The sequence below is a fragment of the Bacillus rossius genome, chromosome 11, assembly GCF_032445375.1.
Source record: "Bacillus rossius redtenbacheri isolate Brsri chromosome 11, Brsri_v3, whole genome shotgun sequence".
In the NCBI taxonomy this organism is placed as follows: domain Eukaryota; kingdom Metazoa; phylum Arthropoda; class Insecta; order Phasmatodea; family Bacillidae; genus Bacillus; species Bacillus rossius.
The window spans coordinates 6272753-6298247 of NC_086338.1; the positions used below are offsets into that span (position 1 = coordinate 6272753).

A 25495-nucleotide genomic window follows, 5' to 3' on the forward strand; every position below is an offset into this window, starting at 1 on the left:
TGCCGACATAATGCACATTTATCTCAAATATTTTCATATAATTAAAACTTTTTTCACAAAACGTCTCTTCTGGATCACATTGAAGTTTTTCTCCGCAATACGCTACTCGATTGTCCTCTGTTCATATTATAAACAAGTCGTATTCGAGTGGCCTCGGTAGGCTACGTGTAGCCAAAAATGGTGATCAGTTTGGTGAAAATAAAAAATAGTTTTCCCTGCATAGTTAAAGAATGGGCGAACGCGTGTACATTTATTGTTTTGTCAAAATTATAAATAAATTACCGCCACACAAATACGTATGTACATTATAGCAGCAAATTCAATATTTTTACGTCTCATTTTTATCGTTCACGTTTCGGACATTTTGATTGGGTAAGGTTCGTAAGACTACCACTAGATAGAATTCTTCGGACAAAATTTTTCCATAGAAAGTGAGAAAATTTCGTTCCAGCTTTAGCAACTGCGATACTAAATGATACGTTGTAATCTTTGATGCACCAGACTCGTTATTTTTCGTTTATATTCTTTTGACGGTAAAAAGAATTACGTGTTATTAAGCTGCAAATGTGCTTCAATAAGAAGTACGTACATAAAAAAAGGTGAAAATGCGGTAAAAAACTAAAGGCATTATCTGTGCGAAATAAACTGGACATTATTGAAAAGGGAGACTCCAACCCCACTGTCCCGCACGTGTTAATAGCAAAGGAACTGGGAATTGCAACATCCACATTAAGTACAATATTAAACAAGCTGAACAATCTTCTTTCTCAAGCTGCAATAACGTCACAGAGTATTAAATGCCCGAAAAAAGGATAATATGCCGATTTCCAAGAACCATTAGGTAATAGAAAGTGTAGTTCATTAAAAATATTATCTGCATTTGCTCATAAAACTGTTGCTTTGAGTATTTTAATTCGTTCTTTTCATGGCTTAGGCCTATGTGTAGTTAAGATTTTGCTTTTGAGTATGTATTGCCAATATAAAAGTTTTCCCAGATATAAAGTTTCCCCTCTATAGTGAACATATAAACTACTCCCTTCAGATTCGTTATAACAGGGTTCTACTATACTTTATGTATAGAGTACAACTAACAAAAAAAAGTATATTTAGTAATAGATACTTGCAGATAATAACTTTAAGAATTTGTATGATGGATATAGAATCTACTATCAAGTACATAATAAAATGATAGCAGTAGCATCTCCACACCTCTTCATCCACGAGATCCATGAGGTCGATGAAGCCCGGAGTCATGTGACTCAGCAGAACTTCCTTCATGTTGGATCCATCAGCGGTGCTGCGGCGCCTCCTTGCGGCAGGGATGAACAGCTCTACCTGGTTCTGGAACACGCACACCTCTGTCTCTCCGCTACAGCTTCTCAAGTGTCGGGTGCCACTGCACTCAGTACACTTCGCAAGTTCCACGTTACAGTGGGCAGAAAACCAAGACTTGTGCATGATTTAAAGAAATGCTTACATTAATAATTTTTTATTAAAACATATTATTATAATCTTTTTACTTTTTACTTGTTGATTTTGAATTGCCTCACCGGACCAATCTGACATGTATCAGTCAGAAGAAACAATGGACATAACTGTTCATTTTTTATACAGCGTCTGACTGTACTGTTAACATTAAAGTTGGTTTGTTGATATCTAGGTTAAGTTCCAGATTGAAACAAAAGAATGTCTAGAAAAAAAATTTTATTTTATCCTTCTCTAAAAAAAAAATATTACTTAACTTTAAATACACCCAGTTTGAGATTCTTCTACACATATTAGTGCAGATGGTGCCAGATGTTTACCATCAGTAACTAGAAAGAAAAACTGCAAGTCCCGTGGTCACACTATAACTCCCGGTACTGCCGAGAACAAAACGCCTGTTGGGGCGACAGCCAAGGCACTCCAGGGATGTGCCATGTAGAGTTCTGCGAATATTCGAAATTTCCGAATTCGAGTTCGAATTTTTTGATATTCGATTCGTCAATTCGAATCGAATTCATTTTACAATAATTCAACTTGCAAAATCTGGCCCGGATAAACTAATATAAGACATCCTCCCCGCCCCCAATGTTTTAAAGTAATGTAAATAGACGATTACATCTTTCACTTACAAAAATTATACAGCGCAACCCCTTTCTTACGTTACCGTTATTTACGTTTTCCCGTTATTTCAACCATTTTATTTCTGTCCCGTTTTAACCTCATTTGATGTAAAGCAATAAATTCCCGTTGTTTACAACGAGCCTATTGCTTTGCGCAGTTTACGCCGTTCGTTCTGATAAAACTGCATACTAACTTAATTAATCCTATTACAAAGTAATCTGATGTGTAAATAGTGTTTTAAAGACTTATAAACTTCATCTTTAATTTCTCGGGAGTCACTTTATACCGCTTATAAAACGTAAGCAGCGCCAGTGTGGTTGTGTTGATTCCTATATTCCTGTATAGAGTGCGCGCACATAGTCGAAGATCGATATCGATAGCTCGCAGACTGCATGCACGCGCCTATTGCTTTACGCAGTTTACGCCGTTCGTTCTTTATTCCTTTATAGAGTGCGTGCACGTAGTCGAAGATCGATATTGATAGCTCGCAGAATGCATGCACGAAAGATCGTTATGCGTATAGTTATAAATCACGTTCTTGTTACGGGTTTCTTTTTTTTTACGTTGAATAAAAGGTTTTTATTGCATCACTCATTAATTAAAATTATTTGGCGTGCTCTTGCAAAGTCCATGTTTTATTTTTTAAATAAACGTACTTTCCATTAATAGGTTTTGTTTTTATGGATTACTTTATATGTTTTTTTTTTTGCATAATAGTAGCACCCATGGTCTCACCCCTAATTTTCAAACTTGAGTTTAGAATAAAATGTGTGATGCTTAAGTGATAAAAATGGTAAATTTGTTATTTTTTTTTGTACAACTTCCTTATGCTGTGATATTTTTATTAATATTTTTATCCTTTAAAGTCAAACATGCTAAATAAGGTAAACTGTGATACTTTTTATGGTCTTCCCTTTATTTTCACTTTCCCGTTTTTTTAATTTTTTTTTAAATTGTCTTTTTATATTCTTAAATTCGATTCGAAAAAAATTCGAAACTCGTGAATTTTTTTGAAATTCGATTCGAATTCGATTCGAACTGAAAAATCACAATTCGCAGATGTCTAGTGCCATGAGCCCTTAACGGCGGTGCCAATGGTCGAGGGAGGAATTTAAAGATGTTTCGCCGAAAGAAGGTTTCACGGTGGCTTGGTTCAGACCACGGATGTTAAATTGTCTCTGTGTAACACATATTATTGAAGATTTCGTGAGCTACCGACCGCATGCAACTGGTTTTTCGAAATCTCAAATAGACAGTAATGTACCTCTTGTTTAGGTGGACAAGAGTAGAAATGTAGATCTGCACAGAAAGCAAACCCACGAGGACTCTCCGTCACGGAACTGCACGGACACTGTGAGCCAACACTTACGGCCTCCTGCAGGGAGTCGGTGAAGTCGCGCAAAGCATCGTCGGACGGCGCGAAGAGGGTGAGGTTGCTGGAGGCCATCTTCTCCTCGAGGCCGGCGCTGCGCAGCAGGCGCGCAAAGTCCTTGGCCCCGACCGCCTCCACCGTCTCCATCATGCTCTTCAGTTGCACTGCCGCACACCGCACACATCATCCCTCCGCGCTGCTCTCTCCAGCACAACCGTCAGCAAGGTTTCTTCATGGTTGGATTTTAAAATAAACATGGATTGTCACGCTAAAATGTCAGGGAATAGTAGAATTTTTGTACTCCAACGTTCATGCATGGAAATTGAATGAATGATTTTGCTTGATAACCTTTTAAAATTCAGTTATAGAGGAAAATTATAAATATACAATTATATATGTTAATGGTTGTACAGGACACTCTCTTTGAGAATCCTGGCTACAGCCCTGCAACCGGCCTTTTATGGACGTTCAGACTATACAATTTTTGGGCTATCTATACATTGTAAGTAACCAGTTATAGGCAGCTCCCGGGGCGAGCAAGTCGAGCAACCGCCAGCACTCTGCACCTAGCGGGCCCGGCCGTGCCTTTCTTTACCGATGTACAAATGTCTGTTGTTAACTGGTATAAAAAGTTTCATTAAATAAGGTGAACAACATTTATTTCATTTTCAGTAAGAACATCAATATTTGTCAAGGTAAATTTGCAAAACCATTGTCAAAATTTGAATGACAGATTGGCTTTAAAAATGTTCTTTCAAAGAGTTTAATTTTTAAATATTCGAGGGGAAGGCCCCGCTGTTCTCTGGGGGATGCACAAACCCCTCCAAGGCAACCTTCCCCCTCACCCCTCAAAAATATCAGAAGCCCAGGCCCTGGAAAGTCCAGGGTCACCACTGGATTTTGCAGTTTTTTGCTGTGATGTTAGGCTTTTGACAGTAACACCAGAATAAAAAAAACCTGAACGAAAGATATATTTTAAGCCATCTTACATTTGTTATATGTCAATCTCAAATTTAATATGACCTTGACCACAAGCCAGTATAGAATTTAAGTCTATCTTGAAAGTGAAGAGTACCTAATTCTAATATGAGACCTGTTGCAGGACAAAGTTCCATTGACATTTCATCCATCAGGCATCGTTCACAAGTTATTCATTACCTTTTTTTTTTTATTGGCTTTAAGTTCTTCTATAAGCAACAATATTTATTGCACACAATATCATGTGTTAAAACAGGGCCAAAAATATTTATATATTTTACTTTTTTGAAATTTCCTAAGTATGGTTCACCTATTTTAGGTGAGCTTAAGTTGGCAGCCATTAAATCTAAATGGGCAAGTGATTTTATGAATGAAACCATTCTTGTAAGTATTTATAGAACAACTGTTATCATTTAGAACATTTTTCCCCCAAAATGAATGTCTGGCCTGGCTACCCAATATATGATAGCAATGTGATGCATGTATTAGCAATACACAATGTATTTAAAGATTATTTACCTACTTTCTAGTCATCTGCCATTCTGAAATCTAATTTTTTAACCATTTAAAAATGATAAAATACTCAGCTTAGGTGATGAAACTGCAATGAACATTTTTACGAACCTTTACTAAAATAAATAGGTTACTATACCTGCAGTTGCAGGTAATGCTTAGCCCACAAGCCATATGAAGCATTTAGCTGAAGCACAATGTTACTAATCTAATGCCTTCTGGAGGAAAAACTCAGGTTCATGACTTGATTCTTTTAATTTGCTACCCCCAATCACAGAAAAACCTAGACAGAAAGTGTACAGACTGCGGATCACACGTTACAAAAACACCCACCTTCAGTGCATCCTGGTTTCCCCTTCACCCTTCGGAAGCCGTGGCAGCACTGATACTTCACCACGTACGACTTTCGGATGCCGTGGTTACGAAGTCTGAAACAAGCATCTCAAACATCTCGTAACTGGCCTACTAAACAGTACTTTAGCGCATTTTGGAGCTGCAGAGTTGGATTCATGTGTTGTCAGTACAAATAACAGCTACCTCGAGAGTGAGTGTTGAATCATGTGGCTAGACTCAGAGCAGCAATAGTTTGCATGTTTTAATTTATAAGAGTATTTATATGTATATATGTATGTGTATGTATATACATGCACACGCATATAAATATAAAATTGTTATTTAGTTACCTCACAACCAAACAAGCCGATGTTATAAATGGACAACTTTACAGGAGAGTAAAAAAACAAATAGGTACTGCTCTTTCAGTGGTATGGTTTTATGCGATCAATCTCCGTGTGCATGTGGCTGGCAAGAAAGAACTTATAAATTTCTTGAAAACAGCCACCAGGACTTAACATTCAACTGGGCTTGAGTTTTTCTGGCTCAAATAAAGCTTGGGTAAAGACTTAAGCTGTAAACTTACTCTATGTTGTTGAGCATAGTTGATTCTACCATTGTGCAAAAATTCAGCTTAGGACAAATTTTTTCGAGATTTGTGCCTTTTTAGGCCTTCGTTTCCTGGACTAAAATGGAACCTGTTGCCGGCTGCAACAGTCTGAGGAAGTGTGCGGAGGATGTTACTTCAAGATGTTGCAGCCTTGAGCCGAATGTTCACCTTGGGGCTATCACAGCCTTAATTTAGCAGAAGTGAAGCACAAACATTTTTTGGGACTCTGAAAAACAACAATACAAATTGTTTAGCTGTGACTCTTAGACGGAAAGTTTTGAAGAATCATCACAAACATTGATAAATAAACATGGAGTGTTGTAGTGTATTGTCTGAAAACATTTTGCAACTCAAGTTGATAAGTTCACTGAAGCCGTAAAAGCTTTACATGATCTTAGCGTTACCACCGAGACAAAAGTTATACTTGCAGGCAGGCGCGCAAATCTGAAGGATTTGCAAAGGGGCCTGCGAAAATCTGCAGGGAGGGCCAGTACGGATAAAGAGCTTTGCGCGTGGTTTTTAAAATTACACGAGTCGTCTCTGGATAAGGTGCTTGTATGTTGTATACTACCCACATTTTGGCCTACATGCATACAATAATCAGAAAGCTTTAAAATATATACAGAAAGTTCTTAAACATAGTTTTGATGTTTACTTTTACTAACCCCATTTGACGGTCACAATTTAAAGTTGTAAGCAGACCCCCCCTCAGTGAGGGGCTTCTTAATTCCAGGGGGACCTGGGACCTGGGACCTGGGCCCCCTAACCCCCCCCCCCCCCCAAAGGGGATCTGTGGCCCATGATTGAAGGAGTACTTTCATACCTCCAATTATTTCAATTCCTCTTTACTTCAGATGTCAGCTGATGTAGTCTAAAGATTTGAGTATAGATTCTGAGATTGAAAACATTGAAAGTATGGTAAACAAATTGATTGAACCATCCAACAATTGGGACAAAATATAATAATAAGTTAGAACATATTACATAAAAGTGTAGGCTGAAACATTATATATAGCAGCAAGGGAGGAAAAAAAACAGAGCTCATCCATTAGGAAACTGTACCTCTAGTACAAGTCAAATGACTGGTCCTGAAAATCACTTTACAATTTAGTGTTTTACAAAATAATTGACAAATTGGTAGGATATTTGACTTCTAGATTTTCATCACTGAATGTTTTTTATATACTACATACCTGAAACTGAAATAGAGTGGAATTGAAAAGGCCAGACTCCAGTTAATCCAATAATATAACCTAGATGTTAGTACAGACTAAACAGAAGAAGTCAAGCTACCTACCTAGAGTAAATAAGAAAACAAATACCCTTCGATAAAGAAAATTGAACAAATCACCTAACAAACCTCAAAAATGCTTTGCAATGTGTGTGTGTATGTGTGTGTGCGCATGTGTGTTTGTGTGTGTGTGTATGTATGTATGTATATATATATATATATAAAAGTGATTCACAAGACAAACGTTTGTAAATCAACTCTGCAGACTCCAGAACTGTACGACAAACTAACATAGGTAACTCAATATTGCTAATTTATGTCCAAACATAAATGGTACATTGTGCATATTCTTTCTGCAGACTCCCCATTTCTGTTGCTCAAGAAGAATGATCATTTATTGTGTGCTAGCAAAATAACAATCTGCTTTATATAAAATATGATTCAAAAAAATAATTCTGATTTGGGAACATTATGCAGTGAAGAAAATTTTGCACGAATATTGAATTTTGATACTATAGCATTGTTAAGCATATTTAAAGTTGTTCAGTAGTTACCAGTATTACCTAAATATCAATTTTTAAGAAGTGTTAATGTTCAATATAACTCAAATTTCCTTTAAAAAAATTATCTTATTGGACTTCATTATATTTTCTTAATAGAAACATATAAAAAAGTTAAATGATTAATTGTTGTTCAATTTAGATACACAGCAATAAATTCTTTTGAAGGTTATAATCAAAGTATTTTGTTTGGTTGTAAGGATGTATGACAAGTTGTGAATTAAGTTAAAGGGAGAGGACCAGGCAAACCACGCACTGGGCTTGGCTACCGCTTCGACTAAACCTGCGATGGAACAGCCCTTCGAGTCCCCTTGGATGCACTTGAGAGCAGAGAGCACAGAAGGGCAAGGCCCTGGAATTCAAAATGGGTTGGCTGTTCCTGTTTCCAAAATGGAAAAAAATTAAACATTAATGGTTGGATTAATTACCCAAGCTAAGGATTCACCGTCAATGAATTTTCCACACAAGGACCAAGGAGCTGAAGTTAATGATAAACAAAAAAATTTGTTTTAGTAAATTTAGTTATTTATGTTACTGTTTATTGATTTAATTCATTTGGTACGAGTGATTTTGAAAATGGAACACAAGTCGTATGGAAAGGAAATGTGTAACCGCGGTGCTGCCATCTGCGGCATGTGTAAAGTCTTTAATATAAACTGTTTGATAAATAAAATGTTATCAATATGGGCAGTATTTAAATAAAATTCCGTGGCGAAAGTAAGGTCCAAAACCGGGCGACATTTTTTTTTTCAATTTTTTTTTTTGCTTTCATCGGAGCCATTTAGTTACATAGTTTATAGTTACTGTCTACAAATCGAATGATCCAATAGGTGCGGAGGGCCACTCACTTGGTGGTGCAGATGTACTTGGAGTCGGTCTGCTGGCAGCTGGAGAACTGGAAGGAGCCGAAGAGGCCGCCCTCGTCGGCGCTGGTGTCGTTCTTGTGCAGGCTCTCGTCCACCTCCTCGCGCTCCACGCACACGTTGGGCCTGCGCACGGCCGCCACAATTCACATAGATAAATATCAACTTTTAAATATCAAGAAAACACAGAGTTTTCTTAAACATAATAAAAAAAAATTGATTTTACAAATAGTTTTAGTTAAGAATTTATAGAATTCTGTTTTAACGGATATAATATTATATATAAAATTTCAGGGGAGGAGAGGGTGTTAATCCCTCTTTCTGCGTATGCCCCTGAGGCACTAGTAGCGAGACCCAGGGTGGGCAACATCGCTGATCAAAATGCCTTAGGCTCTATTCCCACAAACGAGTGCGCCTTTTGCCTTTTAAGGCTAAGATCCTTAGTTTTGCAGCCTCCAAGGAAAATTTTTCTCCCATGAATATCGTAGTAGATAAAAAAATTAATAAACAGTAGAATTGTAAATAAAACTTTGAATTTTGTAAATATGATGATGAAAATTTTCTCAAAAAATTCTTTCTTAATTAATTTTAATTTAGAAATTTTCAAAACTAAATATTAGGTATATATTTAAACGGTACACAGCTGTTACTTTGCACACAACTTAAAGGAGGTACAATGAACAATTCTCCGGTTTAATTTTTTTAATACAACTTACAGAATTTAAATAATCTGAGTACAAAATATTGTGATTTAACTGTCACTTGCCGCTGATGAAAGGAACGAGTTCAACAGTTTGCCGCTAGAGCTCCGGTTAGTTCCGAGTTTACTCACTAGATGCCTCGAATATCGCAGGAGTTCAGGCGGGAATATTATCGCTTCGAAACGGTCAAAACACAACACTAGTATCAGCAATAGTAATCAATGAATTGAAAACCGTCTCACGTTGTCGACAATTTATATAGATATATTTGTCAGCTTTTCAGTGATGTAAACTATTATTAATATGCTTCACTTGTCGTAACAAATTTATTCATAGAATATATTTTTATTTTTAAAATAATCTAACTACAATTACTGAATTGTTTTAGTAGATAGAGATTTATTATAATAGTTGGGCGTCTTAAAAAAAAACTTATTTTGGAAATAATAAAGTGCTAAATATGATTATAATATCTAACCTGTTTAGTTTACGGGCATCTACGTGAACGTTGTACATTACATTTTATTACAACATTATTTCACATATTATCTTAGTGACTTCATTATGTATTTTGATATGACTCTACCTTAGCACATGAATGAATCCTGCAATCACGGTGTATTACAATAATAGCAAAATGGTTTCATATAATAATATAACTTCCAAAATAAATTTAAATTATTAAATTATTATTTATACTTCTATCCAAGAATCGTACATTCAAGACAAATAAATAATGTTTTAGATTTTATTAGAATATTTCAATTATTGTAAAAAAAATTATTTGCAAAATGACAATGATTTTCTATAAATTTATTTAATTATATTTCTTTCATAGGCGTGCCTACAGGGGGGGGCAGGTGGGCCATGGCCCCCCCTAATGTAATCACTCAGATCGGCATTTTCTCTAATGTGTTCGTTAATATTCGTATATTCCTGGCACTGTGACACTCAAACTGTTTTTTCAGTGTTGCAGTGTGGTAATTATCAATATTTCTAAACATTTTATCGTTCTGGAAATACAGCCGCCTTAGTTTATTTAAAACACGAGGTCCCTTAAAATGGCCAAGCAAAAAAAAATTAAGAGGTTTGTTAAAGTTCCGTTGTCTGAATTGTTGTGTTTGCATTCACTAAAAAGAAGTTAATTTCAAGGTAGATCTGGACCAAGCTATTGGAAAATTCGAGAGGGAAAAATGTGTAAGTACCCTTTAAACATTGTCTATGGAAAAAAAAAACATATTTTCAAGATTGCTAAAATTATACGGATATAAATATTAACTAGTAAACATTCATATCTCGTCGATACTGCACAAAAATATAAACACGCAATGAGTGAATGTATTTAGGCTATTTAACATTCTAAATTCAGCTTCTGATTTAAAAATTTAGCAGGGCCCCCCCTAATGGAAATGTCTGGGCACGCCTATGATTTCTTTAGTTATATTTATTTAATTATGTTTCTTTGATTATATTTGTACCTCGACTTTAGCTCTGGTAGAATGGGCTATACCTCTGGGTGTAATGTTACATAAATGAGTTATGATGAAAATATTAATAGTTAGTATTGCAAATTTATAGAGATGTTTTAAAAAAAAATAGTAACTGAAGGACCAGCCGCCTATGGCAACTTCCTCCCGTAATGATTTAGTTATGTATATAACAATACAAAAATTAGGGCCAATCTCTCGATGCTGTCGTTGAACAATGGTTAACTAAAGTCGTTTAAAATTACCTTTGGTTTTTAACAATAGATTTTTCACTACCCAAGCATTTATTGTATCACTAACCTTGAGCAGTTAAACATTTTCGTTAGTTACATAAGTTCGTTAGAAACACAATTACAAGGCAGTGGCGATTCTTTTTTTTTCTTCTGGGGTCATGTAAAATTATGTTTGTAAACAAATATTGGCCAGAAAGAATTAGGTATATATTTTTCAATTTAACTTCCGCTACATTATTTGCAACTATAAATGATCAAAGAAACATAAGTTCCAAGTGCGCGCACACACGCACGCATATGTATACATGTAAATACTTTTGAACAAATGAAATGAGGAGTTTTAGCAAATAAACATTCAGGTAATTTTCCAAAATACAATTTTAAAGACCTTTATATTGTGTTCTTACATTTGCAGTTAGATTTATTTAAATTATTTGGCAAATATTACAATCTAAAAACTTTTTTAAGAATGTCCAGTAATTGTTTTTAGGTAATTTTATTTGTGTTACAAGAAACCGAAGACCTTGCTGAAGTAAAATTATTATGTATATAAAATGTGTTTAAATGGGTGTGTTATACTTAGATGAAATTGATCTAGAATTATATGAAATAAAATGCTATTGTTTTACCAGCCTTTGAGCTTTCTAGCTTACGTGAAATTGTTATAATTAAACTTTATTGCCTAAATTTTGAATTGCTCGAAAATGCAAAAAGTAATTCACTCGCTCACACACTGGCCTATACAAATTCCAACCCACTACCAAAAGAGCTGGAAACTTGAAATTTGGGTCGCAGCCTCAATGAGGAAATTTGGAAAAGTACCGATTTTTATTTTCTAATTACTAAAAAAATAAAATTAAGAAATATGCACGCACCTTTAAAATCGGTGTATACCTTCTTTCGGAAGAACGTTGTTGCAGAAATTATTGTTTACTTCTCATGCTTGTACAAATTGAATAGTACTGTAAATGTATTTGATGACATAAGCAATAGTAAGATATTAGCTGATATTGAATACAAACAATTTTTTTCGTGACTACAAAAAATAAGGTTCTCTGCTTGGCGAGTGATTAACTTATACTAATGTCAAAAAGATGTTATCGGGAAAAAATAAATGAAGTTATTTTATACCACTGATTCACTATCCATAAAATCAAACTGCAAAGTCTTTGCAACTGGTATCTCACACAAGAAATATAAAACATATTCGTGCTTCATTTTGTATAAAAATAAAACACATATCATATAATATCGGGAGACAGCCTTGACAATCGTGCCTATCACCAACATGGCCAATCAGACTCATTGTCATGTTTACGATGGCAAGACAGCTAGCAAACCAGTTCAGTTTATATGCAGCTTAACTGAAAAATTTATTCAATATTTTCGGGGTAGTTTTACGCTCAAAATTAATACAAAACCAAATCAGCAATCCTTGTATGATCATTTATAATATTACAAAAAATCTTCCATTTTTCTTTCGAATTGTATTGAGCACTAAAATATTGATTTACTTTTGCCCAGGTTTTATTTGACGATACTCTGTAGAGTTTCGCTTGTTTGCATTGTTTATTTATCAGGTTTAATTCATGGCCAAATTAATTGAAGTGTAACACAAATTATATATATATATATATATATATATGTGTGTGTGTGTGTGTGTGTGTGTGTGTGTGTGTGTGTGTGTGTGTGTGTGTGTGTGTGTGTGTCTGGTTAGGAATCAGTATGATGTACTAGAAAAAATATGTCCTATCAGTGTAATGAATGGTTGTACCCTTACAAGCGTTGAATATTTATGAAACATTTTATTTCTTTGGTATTTAAAGCCGCAGACTTGTATTTTATTTATTTCATTTAGACAACAACATGGGTCCGTGTTTTCTACATGGCACGCTCTGTAATATTTTGAATGTTATAGTAATTTTGGCTTTTTAAAATCTGTGATTTGTGCAGTAGACTAATTTGTAATTTTTTATAATTTCTTTTCACATTTTTAGAGATCCATTTGCTAATAGTATATACACTTCTCCATTAATTATAATAAACACATATTCCATTATTGGAATTCTTTCAGAATGGGTATCACAAGACTACAAAAACTATTCTCCTGCATAAGAAAGGTGATAATACCGGTAAAGAAAATTATCGTCAGAGAGCAATTACGTCTTATATCTAGGGACACCTGTATTTTGCGAATACATTTCGTGTCAAGGTATTTTACAAAACAATGTAGATTTTTCTTGTAATTATTGGCTGTGGTCGGTGAAGGCTGTTTTCCCGCACTTGACGGGGCCAATGAGGACGTAGTTACCGTACTGCTGCACGCCCGCAATTCGCCAAACCTCTAAGAAAAAAGCTACAGTTATGTGTGAAATAGCCTGACACGAGATGTATTCGCTAAATACATGTGTCCTTACTTATATCGAAAAATATTTGAACATTGTATGATAATTTTAAGTATGAAAATTACAAAATACTTTCAAATTTTATACATGGTTTTATATCAACTCTAAGCAGTAAAAAATATACTGCTTATTTTATACAAAATATATCTATACACGGCAACTGATTATGAATCACTTGAGTTTTTTTATAAAGCATCTAAGCCCTTGACTGTATAAATATATTGTTGGATGAATTAACTAAACTAGGAATACTATAAAATGCACAAAAATGACATAAAGCATAATCTATCTATTTAGCACAGCCTGAATAATTCATTTCCTATTGTCAAGACTAAAATTTAAAAAATGGCGAAAGAAGCAGTATAAAATAACTATCTCATTATCTTTACGGGTAACTCAAACATCATACAAACAATACGAAATATTCTTAAACGCAAGAAAGAATATTTTAAACACTGTAAATAACTTAGATTTTAAATCAAAGGATAATAATCAGTCTGTAAAATTTAGTTTTAACGATGAGTTGGAAACAGAACATCAAACATATAGCATAGGTGTTACTGCCAACAGAGAACTCTCACAAACAATACAATTCCTTTCTGCGAAACCTGCAAGCTCCGGTACCTTCTGTAATAATATATATATATACTTATATACTTTTTTCGATAAAGAAGTCAATCTGAATTTATTGCCTTTTTTTCCATATTTTTTTATACATTAGATGTATATAAATATAAAAATTTATGTAACAGGATGAATCTTAAATGGTTTGAACCGTTATCTATAATGACTTAGTTGGTTTGTTCATTAAAAGCCTTTCTTTTTTACTGTTCAAGTTGGATTCCTTTATAACTAAAAAAAAATATAATATCACGTAACTAAAAAAATAAATAAAAGAGCAAACTTCTGTTCGTATAAAGGTGTTAATTTTATGAAAATAATGTAATACAATTTGTTCTCTAGATAAGTAGATTTAGAAGTAAGACTTCATATTTCAGTCGTTACCATGGTACGACTTCCGGAAAAGTTTGACATATATATATATAAATCTGGAAAAAAAGGCAATAAATTCAGATTGACTTCATTATCGAAGTAGAATAAAACACAAAATACACTTGCAGAGGACCACCAAATATATTGCGTGTTTCTGCAATGGAGTTAAACTCTAAAATTTCCTTTATTATTTCAAAACAATAATTTAAAACTCCAAGCAAATGTAAGAACACGTCTTCTAGATATAACGGAAGATTATAATGCCGTGTCCGAATTCGCCTGAAGAATATACATGTAGATACTTTGGAAGTGACTTCGCAAGGCTGTCAGAAATGGACGTGAAGTATGCTATGCAATACGCAAGTAAATGAATCTGTGTAATTCTCGCGTACTTCCAGTTGAAAATACGTCTTCATTTGAAAATTTTTTGGTCATATTTTATATATAATTTAAATTATTCAAGAGGTCGTAAAATAAATATCATTTATTTTGTATTTTACTGGTATCAATAAATAAATTGACAAAATTAATTTATGGATGTTTAAAACGAAGTTTCAACAAACACATGTACATATTTAGCCTACCGATCGTTACTACAAAACAAAAGTCCAATAATAATGTAAGATGCCGTAAATTCACGTGAAAGCGATGGACTAATTTCACATGCGTTTAAAAATAAAATCTAAACATCCTTTTCGGCTGGCTAAACATTGAACATATCCGGATTCGTCAAATGCAAGTGAAGTACGCAAGGTTGTAAACATGTAACTGCATTACTTTATGATTAAATTTTAATATAATTATGCATACCTCCAAAAAATGTTCAGTTAAAATTAGTATTGTATTAGTGTTTGTATTAAAATATAATGTATACCGGGTATATTTTTATTGTGTTTTAAGATTTGTTGACTTTTGTACTTCATGTACTTTTGGTGAAAAGTGAAAATGTAATTATGTAGGTATTATTTATTATCAGGGCCCAAGGCATAACTATATGTTCGTTGGCCGAAAATGAATTGTAGTTATACTTGTATATCTAAGAAAAATATTTGTATTTTGTATCAATGTAAGTATTTTATTATAAAATTTTTATATTACTTACAAATATTTTGTACTCATAATATATAGTTTCCATTTGTCTTAAGACATAATCAAATTATACACTCAGCAAAAAATATTTATTGGTTCGCAATTTTTCATTGTTACAATATTTAAAAATATTAATTTGCTATTCAGCAATATCAACTTCTAAAACGCGAGTAAAAATTATCATTAAATTATATCAATGGCATATTTATTGCATTAGTATTCCTTGCTCCTAATCACTTACTCTGGTTGATTACCTTCTGTATAACCTCAGTCAGTGATCGTAATTTATGTACACCTTTTGCCCACTAAGACGATTCAGGTGCAGATTCTGGAGCAGTGTTTTTTATGTACGAATGTGTCAATAAATCCGTCAGTTTGTGGGTGGTGTTGGGAAGGGGGGGGGGGGGAGGAATTACTACTCTTAAAATATCACTTTATCTGTATGCTTGATAAAATATCCTTTGGTTAGCTCCCTCTGAAATATTCTTATACAACCTATGACGTGTAGCCTACTCCTTAGATATTTTACTTCCAACACGTTTCATTGCGTAGAGAAGGCGATTCTTCGAGTATGTGGCCCTTTCAGAATTAAATTATTATTATTAGTTACAACTGATGTTTATTTCGAGCCTCTTTGACTTCCAGTTCATACATAAAAGACGAACTACCAGTGATGCTTGACGTCACCAGTAGGGATAGCATGAAGGAGCTCCTCATTTCGCCAGACGCGACTGGCATAAACAAGTATTTATATTGCAATAATAAATTACTAAATGATAGCTTATTTTTCGAAAATATGATTATGTTTTTTTACAAGAAGTACGAATGCCAGGACATTTACTAATAACATCGTTTTTAAACATCACATATAAAAAAAAGGAAGTGTAATCAAAAGCAACAAGCTGCAGGTCAGCTAAAAACGCAAACCAAACATTTTTCTAGCTCTAGCCTTCATGTATACATACTTAAAAATATAATACATTTAAAACACTAAAATTAATGCAGTAGTAACCTGCAATATTTTGAAGACATATATTCAGCTACAAAAAATTCTCGGATAGTATAAAAAGTTCGCCTGTATATATAGTTGCACAGAAAAATACAGTCCTAATGAGATATCAAATATAGCAAATAATACCGCTTTGCAACATAACGTCATGCTATTAGATGGTCAACGTTCAACTGTTTGTGTAATACACATATGCACACACCTGTGACAAAATGTGTAAAGAAATAAAATTTGTAGGAGCGCAAAACCTTTGTAGTACACAGTTAAAAATTATTATTATTTCTTTTACGGGGGCAGGAAATCTACATTACTGGCCAACTTATTTGAATGTAGCGGTTAGCTGTGAACGAGCGTTCTTGGAAAAGAGACCAAATCTTGATAGTTTTGGCCACATAATCACCGCAGTAAAACATACAATTTGTATATCGTATATGTGTAGTGCACCAAATTAATATTTATTATAATTACCTTGGGTTGCACTCGGTTGCGTACGGGTTTCTAACTGAAATGTAGCAAAAATAGTAATATTTATTCTCTTGCGCTTTGTTGAGGATCGAGTAGTCTTGGATGGGTGTATGAGAAAGGGACAGAGAGGCAAAGGGATTGGAAATCTAATGCTCGCCGAGGAAGAGTACACCCTTCCCCCACCCCCCTCTCCATGAACCAGTCGTAAACATGACACCCCGCTGGGCGATAAGAATTCTGAGAACAGCGTCCTCTTTCCCACCCCCCTTCTTTTTTCCGCGCGTCGCTACATCGTTCAACCGTACTGCTAGTGCGCTCTGTTGAGGACAAAGATAACTATGCGTCTTTGCCCGCTCGCGAGAAACTCAGGATCTTAGCCTTAAACAGGAAACTTTTATCAAAGACGATGTTTTGGCAACTGAATAGGTAATATTTCGTCTATTGGAAAATGTTCGACTAGCCTAGTTATTCGGAAAACAAATTTACTTGTATAATACATCTAATCAGAGGCGAATATCGGAATTAATTTCGAGAGAGGATTTGAAAAAAATTAATTTCGTTTTAAAAAAAACCTTACGTCAATAAGGGGTTTTGACTGTTGCATTATTATCAACATGCATCACCGCATTTGTAGTTTGTTATTCCAGGTGTTACATCACGCAACATAACATACTGCCTTCAAGATGATATCTTTCTCATAACTTCAGAAAAAAAGGAGGGGGGGGGGGGGTATATATCCTACATATCTCTTCATGGTCCGCCAATGGACCTTATATTTGTAGAATATACAGCTTCGTGCCTCACATGAATCAGTCAAGAAAGTGTACTCCTTCACGGGATGGACTGTAAGCTGATCTCTCTCATTCCACTGCCACCTGCCCTCAAACACGACACGCATGCTCGACTTGCAAGCCGGTGCCTGGCCACAGCTGCTTCTTCCGTCCAGCCGTCGCGAGGAACACGTGACTGCGGAGGTTGGTCGGTGCTGTTGGCAGCACTTACTGCCTCGATGAGCGAATGGTCTGAGCGATTGATCGATTCTTATCTTCTGCACGCGGGACAATCTGCCACGAGAACGCCCACAATCAGCCAATGCAAACAGTGGCATCTGAATTTGTTCACGAATTACACTCCAGAAAAGGTAGGGCAACAGTGTTACAGCCATTTAATGTAAAGTCGTAATTTGAGGCAATGCACGTATAATGTACAAATCACGAAGTATCAAACCGCAAGTGCCTACTTCAATGAAACTCAAGACAAGCAAAGCGAGTTATTTTATAACCTCGACATTATTATGTGTCCGCTATAATGTGTGGTTCTGACCGTTCTATCGGCGAAAGATCAGTTCAATGTTGGGCGATCTGTTGCATCATCAGAGAGATGCGTGGAAACAAACCGCACGGCACCCAGTGAATTAGATACATTCCAGAAGTATAACATCTCATTACTGATACTTCTCGATGGTTCTAAAATATAACGGAGCCAACTATCCTACAGAGGTGGGCGAGGACGAAACATCGTCAGTAAATTAAGTTTTTTTTATTTATACAAAAATAGAAGAACTCAAATTTACTTTTGTAAATGTTTATTTTAAAAATCAAAACTAGTAATTTTTATACTAAACTGTATTGAAAATAGTTTTTGAAGTTTGCAAATCATTCTCTGTCGCCTACAGTAATCATCTAGTTACGGTTATCCGTGTTCACATTACGCTATATTCTTCAGATACCGGTACAGATTTATTGATGAACTAAACCAGGGGTATCCGAACGTTTTATCCCAAGGGTCGAGCTCAGCGTCGGACTGGCCATATAGTCGAGGTGGCACTTGCCAGCCGGGCCCCAGCCTGCGCGGGCCCCCACGGGCCTGGCTTGCGGCTACCGTAGGATAGGCTGGGTCCCAGCTCTTGCGACCTAAATGTAAAACTAGATCAGATAGTTCGTTCATACAATTAGAGAGAAATGAAATAGAAAAATTCGAAAAATTTTCTAACCTGAGCAGCCACCCTCTGAAACTCGTTTTGAATTTTTTTTCTGAACGGCAATAACTTTTTGATCGAATCAACTTATTTAGACGTGTATCATTATGGCGTAATGTATAACATTTTACATTGTTTCATAGATATTTAAAAAAAATTTTTTTTAGATGTTCTTAAAAACTCGATAGATTCGATACTGCAACATTTATAAATAACAATTAACGAACGTAACGTATTTATTCACTCTCATCTCATATTTCTGATGAAACGGAAGGCGTTACGCAAGTAAAGAATCTTGTGGTTGAGGAATCCCCGACGCGCGCTCCTGGCTCCTGGCATCATATTCCATTGTTTTGTCGGTTTGTATTGCCGTTACTGCCTATACTCTAGTTAGTGGAATTTATTGATGGTTTTTTATGTTTTGATGTGTGATGCGTGTAGTTTGTTTTAACTTTCCTTATATTATGTTAAACACTTAATACATCAAAAAAACTGAATTATCCATTACAATGGAAAAGGTAAGTTGCATAGGTATTATTTTAATTGCCTTTTGAAAAAAAGTTACTTTGGAGCCTTTGTACATGTCTAATATTATATATGTATTACTTACTCAAATTGATATACTTAATGGTTTCAGTCACATTCAGTGGCATATAAACAAAAATCTGGTTCCGAGAATCGGAAAAATAAAATAAAGATCGAATTACAAACAGCGGCACAAACAGCGGCATCGAATCCAAAGCAATCCAGGCTTTCCTTCACGTCTACATCTCAGCTTGAAAAACCTCAAAATCGGAGCGAAACGCAACCAGGTTAATATATTTAATTTAAAACAGTTGTTTTCTTTTCTAATTTAACAAATTTTTACTTATTTGCTAGTTTTACCAGTAATTTCACTTTTTAATTCCTTTTTTATATTCTAAAATCTGTCAAAGTTAAGCCAAAGTTACGTCTTTTTATATATTTTTTTCAGTTGTATGAATTTTAAGCTACAGATAGGTACGGAATACTTTAGAAAATGTTCAATTTTTAGAATTCTTAATGTATTATATACTAAAGTCCTGGCTGATTAACTCATTAATGCTCAGCCCAAACCCTCGGACCTAGATAGCTGAACTTTTGTAATGAGGCTCCCTTTACTCGTATTGTTGAAGAAAAAAGGCGGATTTTTATTAAATTTCCGAAACCATGCAACCGATTTCAATAAATTTTTGTGAATGTGTATAGCCATCAAATATGTATATAAAATATTTTATTTTTATAGGACCATCATCATCATCATCATCATCAATATTTGAGTCAGACGAAAAATTGGATTCAGTTTCGCATGCAAGTAGTTCAGAACAGAGCATGGCAGCGGCGGCTGTACCGATACTAATCACGCAGGACACAGCATCACAAGAAACAAATGCATGTATTTCTAATCTTAAAGACACAATTACTCCAATTTGTAGCGATACCGGAGCTAGTGCAAATATCGATAGCGTTGCGCTAAAGCCACTTACATTTACAGACGATATTTACAGGTAAATTAAAAAACTATTTGAATTTGCTCCGCGAAGAAAAAATGCTACGACTGCTGAGAAATTAAGTTTCTTATCTGTTCATCATATCCAACCTTCTGGTTATAAAAACAGTTTGCCTTTTGATGGAAATCGGGTTTACTACCGAAATTTACCAACAGGAACTTTAATTCGACGAGAGTCTGTCTCTTATTCTCTTGAATTAAATAAGCTATTTTGTACTGCCTGCACCTGTTTTGCGTCTGACGACACAACAAAAAAAAATGAGGAGGTAGAAGTCCATTTATTGATGGTGTTACTACGTCCAAAAATATATTTATGAGCAACTCGTCAAACACGAGGAAAGCCACAGTCATCAGTTAGCCGTGGGCGCATTGCTTACAGCAAAAAAAAAAAAAAAAGGGGGGGGGGGGGTAAATGTGGAACAATATCTCACGCGAAAGAATATGCAAGAGATTTACAATAGGCGTCTGGTCCTGAAAAGAATAATAGATATAATACTATTTATATCTAAACAAGGCATTGCTTATCGTGGAAAAAGTGAGGCCTTGTACTCATTAACGGATATCGCTGACGACAACCAGAAACAGAATCGCAGAAACTTTTTAAATTTAGTTGTCCTGTTGTCGAAGTATGATCCAGTTCTTAAGCCCACATATCCGAGGCAATTATTGAAAGTAAAAAAAGAAGAGACTCAGGAAAAGGTAAGGGTCGAGGTAGGCTTGCTACCTTTTTGTCAATAACCACTATAAATAAATAAATATATGTGCACGTCAAGTTAAACAAGAAATCGTTATAGAAATCCAGGCGGCGAAATCTTTTAGCCTCAATGTGGATTCTTGTCAGGATGCTGGCGTTGTTGACCAGGCTGCAATTTGCGTACGCTATGTTAAGAATGCGATCCCACAAGAACGGATGCTCAGCATGGTCCCTGTCCGGAAATCAACAGGAGAAGATTACCGAGCTCTTGTAAGCAATGAAGTAGCCCAGTTAGGCTTAGATTTGCAAGATCTTATTAGCGTGTCATTTGATGGCGCCGGAAATATGGCAGGCAGGTATAATGGTCTTCAAGCAAAACTGAAGGAAAAAGTGCCAAAATTAATTTTCACACATTGTTATGCACATGTTTTAAACTTAGTGCTAGGAGGCGCGACGTCAAGCTGTACTGAAGCAAATAATTTGTTTGGGCTCTTGGAGTCTACCAGTGTGGACAAAATTTTAGAATTAATAGCTGGACAAGACAAATTGAGACATTTACAGAATGTTGGAAAAACGAGATGGTGGGCAAGAGAAAGCCTTGATTAATATTATGGGGGAAAAAACTCGATACGTCGCGTTAATAAAAACAAAACTTTAAGTGCCATACTTCGAGCACGGAGTTCGAGCCAAAGGTTTCGTTCCAAGCAAAGGCATTGATGGATTCCTTTTTGAAATTTGAAACTATCCTGACAGCCTTCACATTCAAGAAAATGTTTCACCTATCAACCCCAGTAAGCCAATATCTCCAAACCCCAACATTGGATTATCTTAAAGCTTGGGGATACATCAAATGTTTAGATATGAATTTACGAAGATATTTAGATACTTTTGATGATGTTTTAAAAGCTGCAAGTTTATTTGCATCCGATGTTCAAGACTTGATGCACGCCGAAAACATTGATCTCGACATACAAACCACGTTGCCGTTACGAAGAATGTCTAAAAAAACCGAAGAAACATGATGAGTTATGCCAAGATGAAGCAACATTATTGGCTACAGACCCAAATAGATTATATTCTATTTATGTCTACAAAGTCTCTCGCATCAATTGCAAATGTCAATCGAGAGTTGCTGTCAAAAGAACTGAAAATTTTTTGCAAATAATTTTAATGAACTGTCTAAAACTCTCTGGGATGAGCACATTTTACCCAGGCAACATAAGCAAGACTCAGATTCACAAAGTGAAGAAGAAGACGACGAAGATTTCTTAGACTTAGACCAAACAACAAAGGACGCCATGTGTTGTTTTCCAGATGTGGTTTGGACGTCTGTCAAAGTTGCATACCATGTGCATGTAAACTTTTATCACATTATAACATGCATATCAGCACGTACACCACCTTATATGTTGCATATTGTGTAATTCTCACAATTTCATTCATGCAAGTGAATTGTGAGAGACGATTTTCAGCGTTGAAGCGCATTAAAACGATAATTCACTCTCTACTGGGGCAGGAACTGTTGGATTCGTTGATTATATTAAACACATAATCGGATATAATCAAGGATGACGAGAACAGCAGCTTTTACGATTGAGTCATTAACTGCTTAGCTGAAAGTTCTCCTCTTAAAAAAAATGTTGATTGGCTAGCTTTATATATTATTTGTTATACTTATTATTTTATTTTGATTGAGATATCCAACAGCTTATATTTAATATACATGTTTGAATTGTGTTATACATAATGCAAAAGCCCATAATAGGACATCATTGCCAAAGTAACCAAGCACTCAATGGTTGCTATTTTATGTAAGTGTAATTTAAAAACAAAAACAATATTTAAAGGTAATCCACATGTGTATTAAATACTAGGAATATAAAATAACTTACAGCCCATTAATGTTAGAGGAGAGACTATATAATTAATATCAGTCTCTTTTGTCAAACAATTTACAAAGAACGCCTTTCTTAAATGTGTGTTTAATATAATTAATATTTATTGGAATATCTATCAGGTTACTATACTTTGACCTTGAACTGAGCTCGAGTTATATGAAACTCGCCTATTGAGGGAGGTTTTTTTATACTGATAGTGGGTAAAATGATGTGCTGTTGTCCGTACCTAATAATTTATTACATCGTTGTTAATTTAATATTATATTTTGTGTATCTCAGTATTTTCCGATAGTAACCCATCTACCATCATCTAGTCTCAGGCTCCGGGCTTGTGGTCAGCCACCCGGGCCCTTCTGGCCCAGTCCGACACTGGTCGAGCTAACTCATCATACCAACATACCGTAAAACTAGGGCGGGCCGGTGTGTGGACACCCCTGAATTAAACAATCAGTAAGACACTAAAGTGTAGACTCATTTTTGTAGAATCACTAAGCATTTCCCCAGCACCGCATCCTCACTCAACGTGAAGTGTGTTGGTCACATCGTCATAAGGAGGCTTTCAGTATAAAAAAAAAAAGTCCTTGTCTGGCTGGAAGGCGGGATGGTGCCAGTTGAATAACAGCTTTTTTTGCCCCCTCAAACATAAGTTGTCACTCCTCTTCTTTTCTTTCACTGCAGTCAGCTGCCAAATGTTGTACCATTCGTGTCGCCACTTCCAGAAACAAAAACACTGCCATGGCATCTGCGCACACTGCACTTTTTCTTCAGGCCAAGGGCAGCCAGCCACACAGCGTTGCAAAACAGCAACTCAAAAACATCCGCGCGGAATACAGAGCGAGCCGCAAGGTAGTAACCAGACAGTTTAGAATAATAAGTCATAAATGTAAGACTACAAATATTTATTTAGTAATTTTAAAAAAGTCATACCCTTGAAATGAATTTTTTATTGCATTTCTTAACAAACTGTTATCATAAGCTACTTTAGATCAATTGTTTAACAAAAAATAATATCTTTAATATGTGGATCTTCAGTTTCCAGGTATACTTTCATGATGTCAATGTTGGATGGCGCCCTGGTTTTCCTGTCAGTTTTATAATCTATGCTGTATCCAACTTTTCACCAGTATGAATCTGCAAGAATGTTTTAAAAAAATCGTCCCTTATCAAAACTAGCTCAATTTGGCAGTTTAAAAGAAAATAAAACTTTTTTTGGCATACGGTATTCTTTAATACAAAACACCTTACACTATTTCATTGAGTGTAATCCACAACATTTCTTTACACGTATGTCTATCTTGGAATCTAAGAGAAATCATGACTTTTGGACAAAATATATTTACTTGCAATTCCATAAATACTCCAGTCATTTCAACAAAACTATTAAAACTAATGTATAGCACTGTAGTTTGTAGTTTCGTAGTTTGTAGTTTCGTAGCTGTGTGTAAATGTGTTTGTGAATGGTATTTATGTACGTACCTAACGTCATTTCCTTTTTTTTTACGTCGGCATCGTGTGATGATTTATCCTTTATTTAAATATAGTTGTCATATGCCTGTGATAATAGTAGGTGTTGGTGTAAATTATTTCTGATGGGATTTCGTGATGTCTAAATGTGAACACTTGACCAAAGCTAGTGTCTGTTTTCCAGGATATTACCTACTTATTTTATTTTCAACTCTGTTGTGTAGTTATTTTACTAATGAGGTTGAGTGTACGGTAAGACGGGAGTCTTAAAGGGGGGTTACGCCTCGCCATCTTGTCATTTCAACTAGTTTGATAGCTTGCAATAAAGCATCAGTGCTAATTTCTTCTGGGTCGACGTGACATAGGACTTAGCTTCGGCTGCTTGTTGAAGTCAACACTTGTGAACTTGTGTGAATATCATGAAAACATACTAGAGATCCTGTTAGTAAATATGTGGTTGCAGCAAGGTGTAGAAGGCCTGGGAGATATGATTTATGCCTTCACATGCCAAAAATTTGGATGAATTATTACAAATTATAATTCTAGCAAAAAGATGGAAAATGCAAGATGGCGGGGTGTGTGGTGAGAGCCACGGAGTATAAAAGTAAACAGAGGGTTCACTCCCAGGTTAAACATAATTATTAATTTTTTTTTCTGTTAAATCGGTCACTAATGATTATCACACCACCAAATACACAACATAAAACCAAATAAATTCAGTTTTGTCCCGAATTGTCAGGATCTAGGTTGTTTTTATAATTCTACGGGTTCCGGGTCTAGTTCCATTAATACATTTATATATTTTAATAAAATATCGTCTAATTTGTATTTTAGTGTATTGATATTCATGACATAAATTTTAAGGAATTTTTATTAAAAAGATTTTATTAGAAACGGAAGGTGGTGTTCGTTGATGGTCTTAACCAATTTTAGGTTAACCTTGTTGTTTCACAATACCTAACGATCTTTGGCTCGTAAAATTACG

The 25495-nt window shown here is 35.1% G+C and overlaps 1 protein-coding gene across 1 annotated transcript in view; it reads right to left on the reverse strand.

Annotated features, from left to right (window-relative positions):
* LOC134536603 (transforming growth factor-beta-induced protein ig-h3-like) overlaps window positions 1-25495 on the reverse strand; it is a 134637-nt gene that overhangs the window by 40775 nt on the left and 68367 nt on the right. Inside the window, exons 4-7 of the mRNA XM_063376378.1 lie at window positions 8552-8692; window positions 5303-5397; window positions 3476-3642; window positions 1210-1341 (exon numbers count right to left, since the gene is read on the reverse strand). Of these exons, the coding sequence (XP_063232448.1) occupies window positions 1210-1341; window positions 3476-3642; window positions 5303-5397; window positions 8552-8692 (535 nt within the window). The remainder of the gene's footprint in view (window positions 1-1209; window positions 1342-3475; window positions 3643-5302; window positions 5398-8551; window positions 8693-25495) is intronic.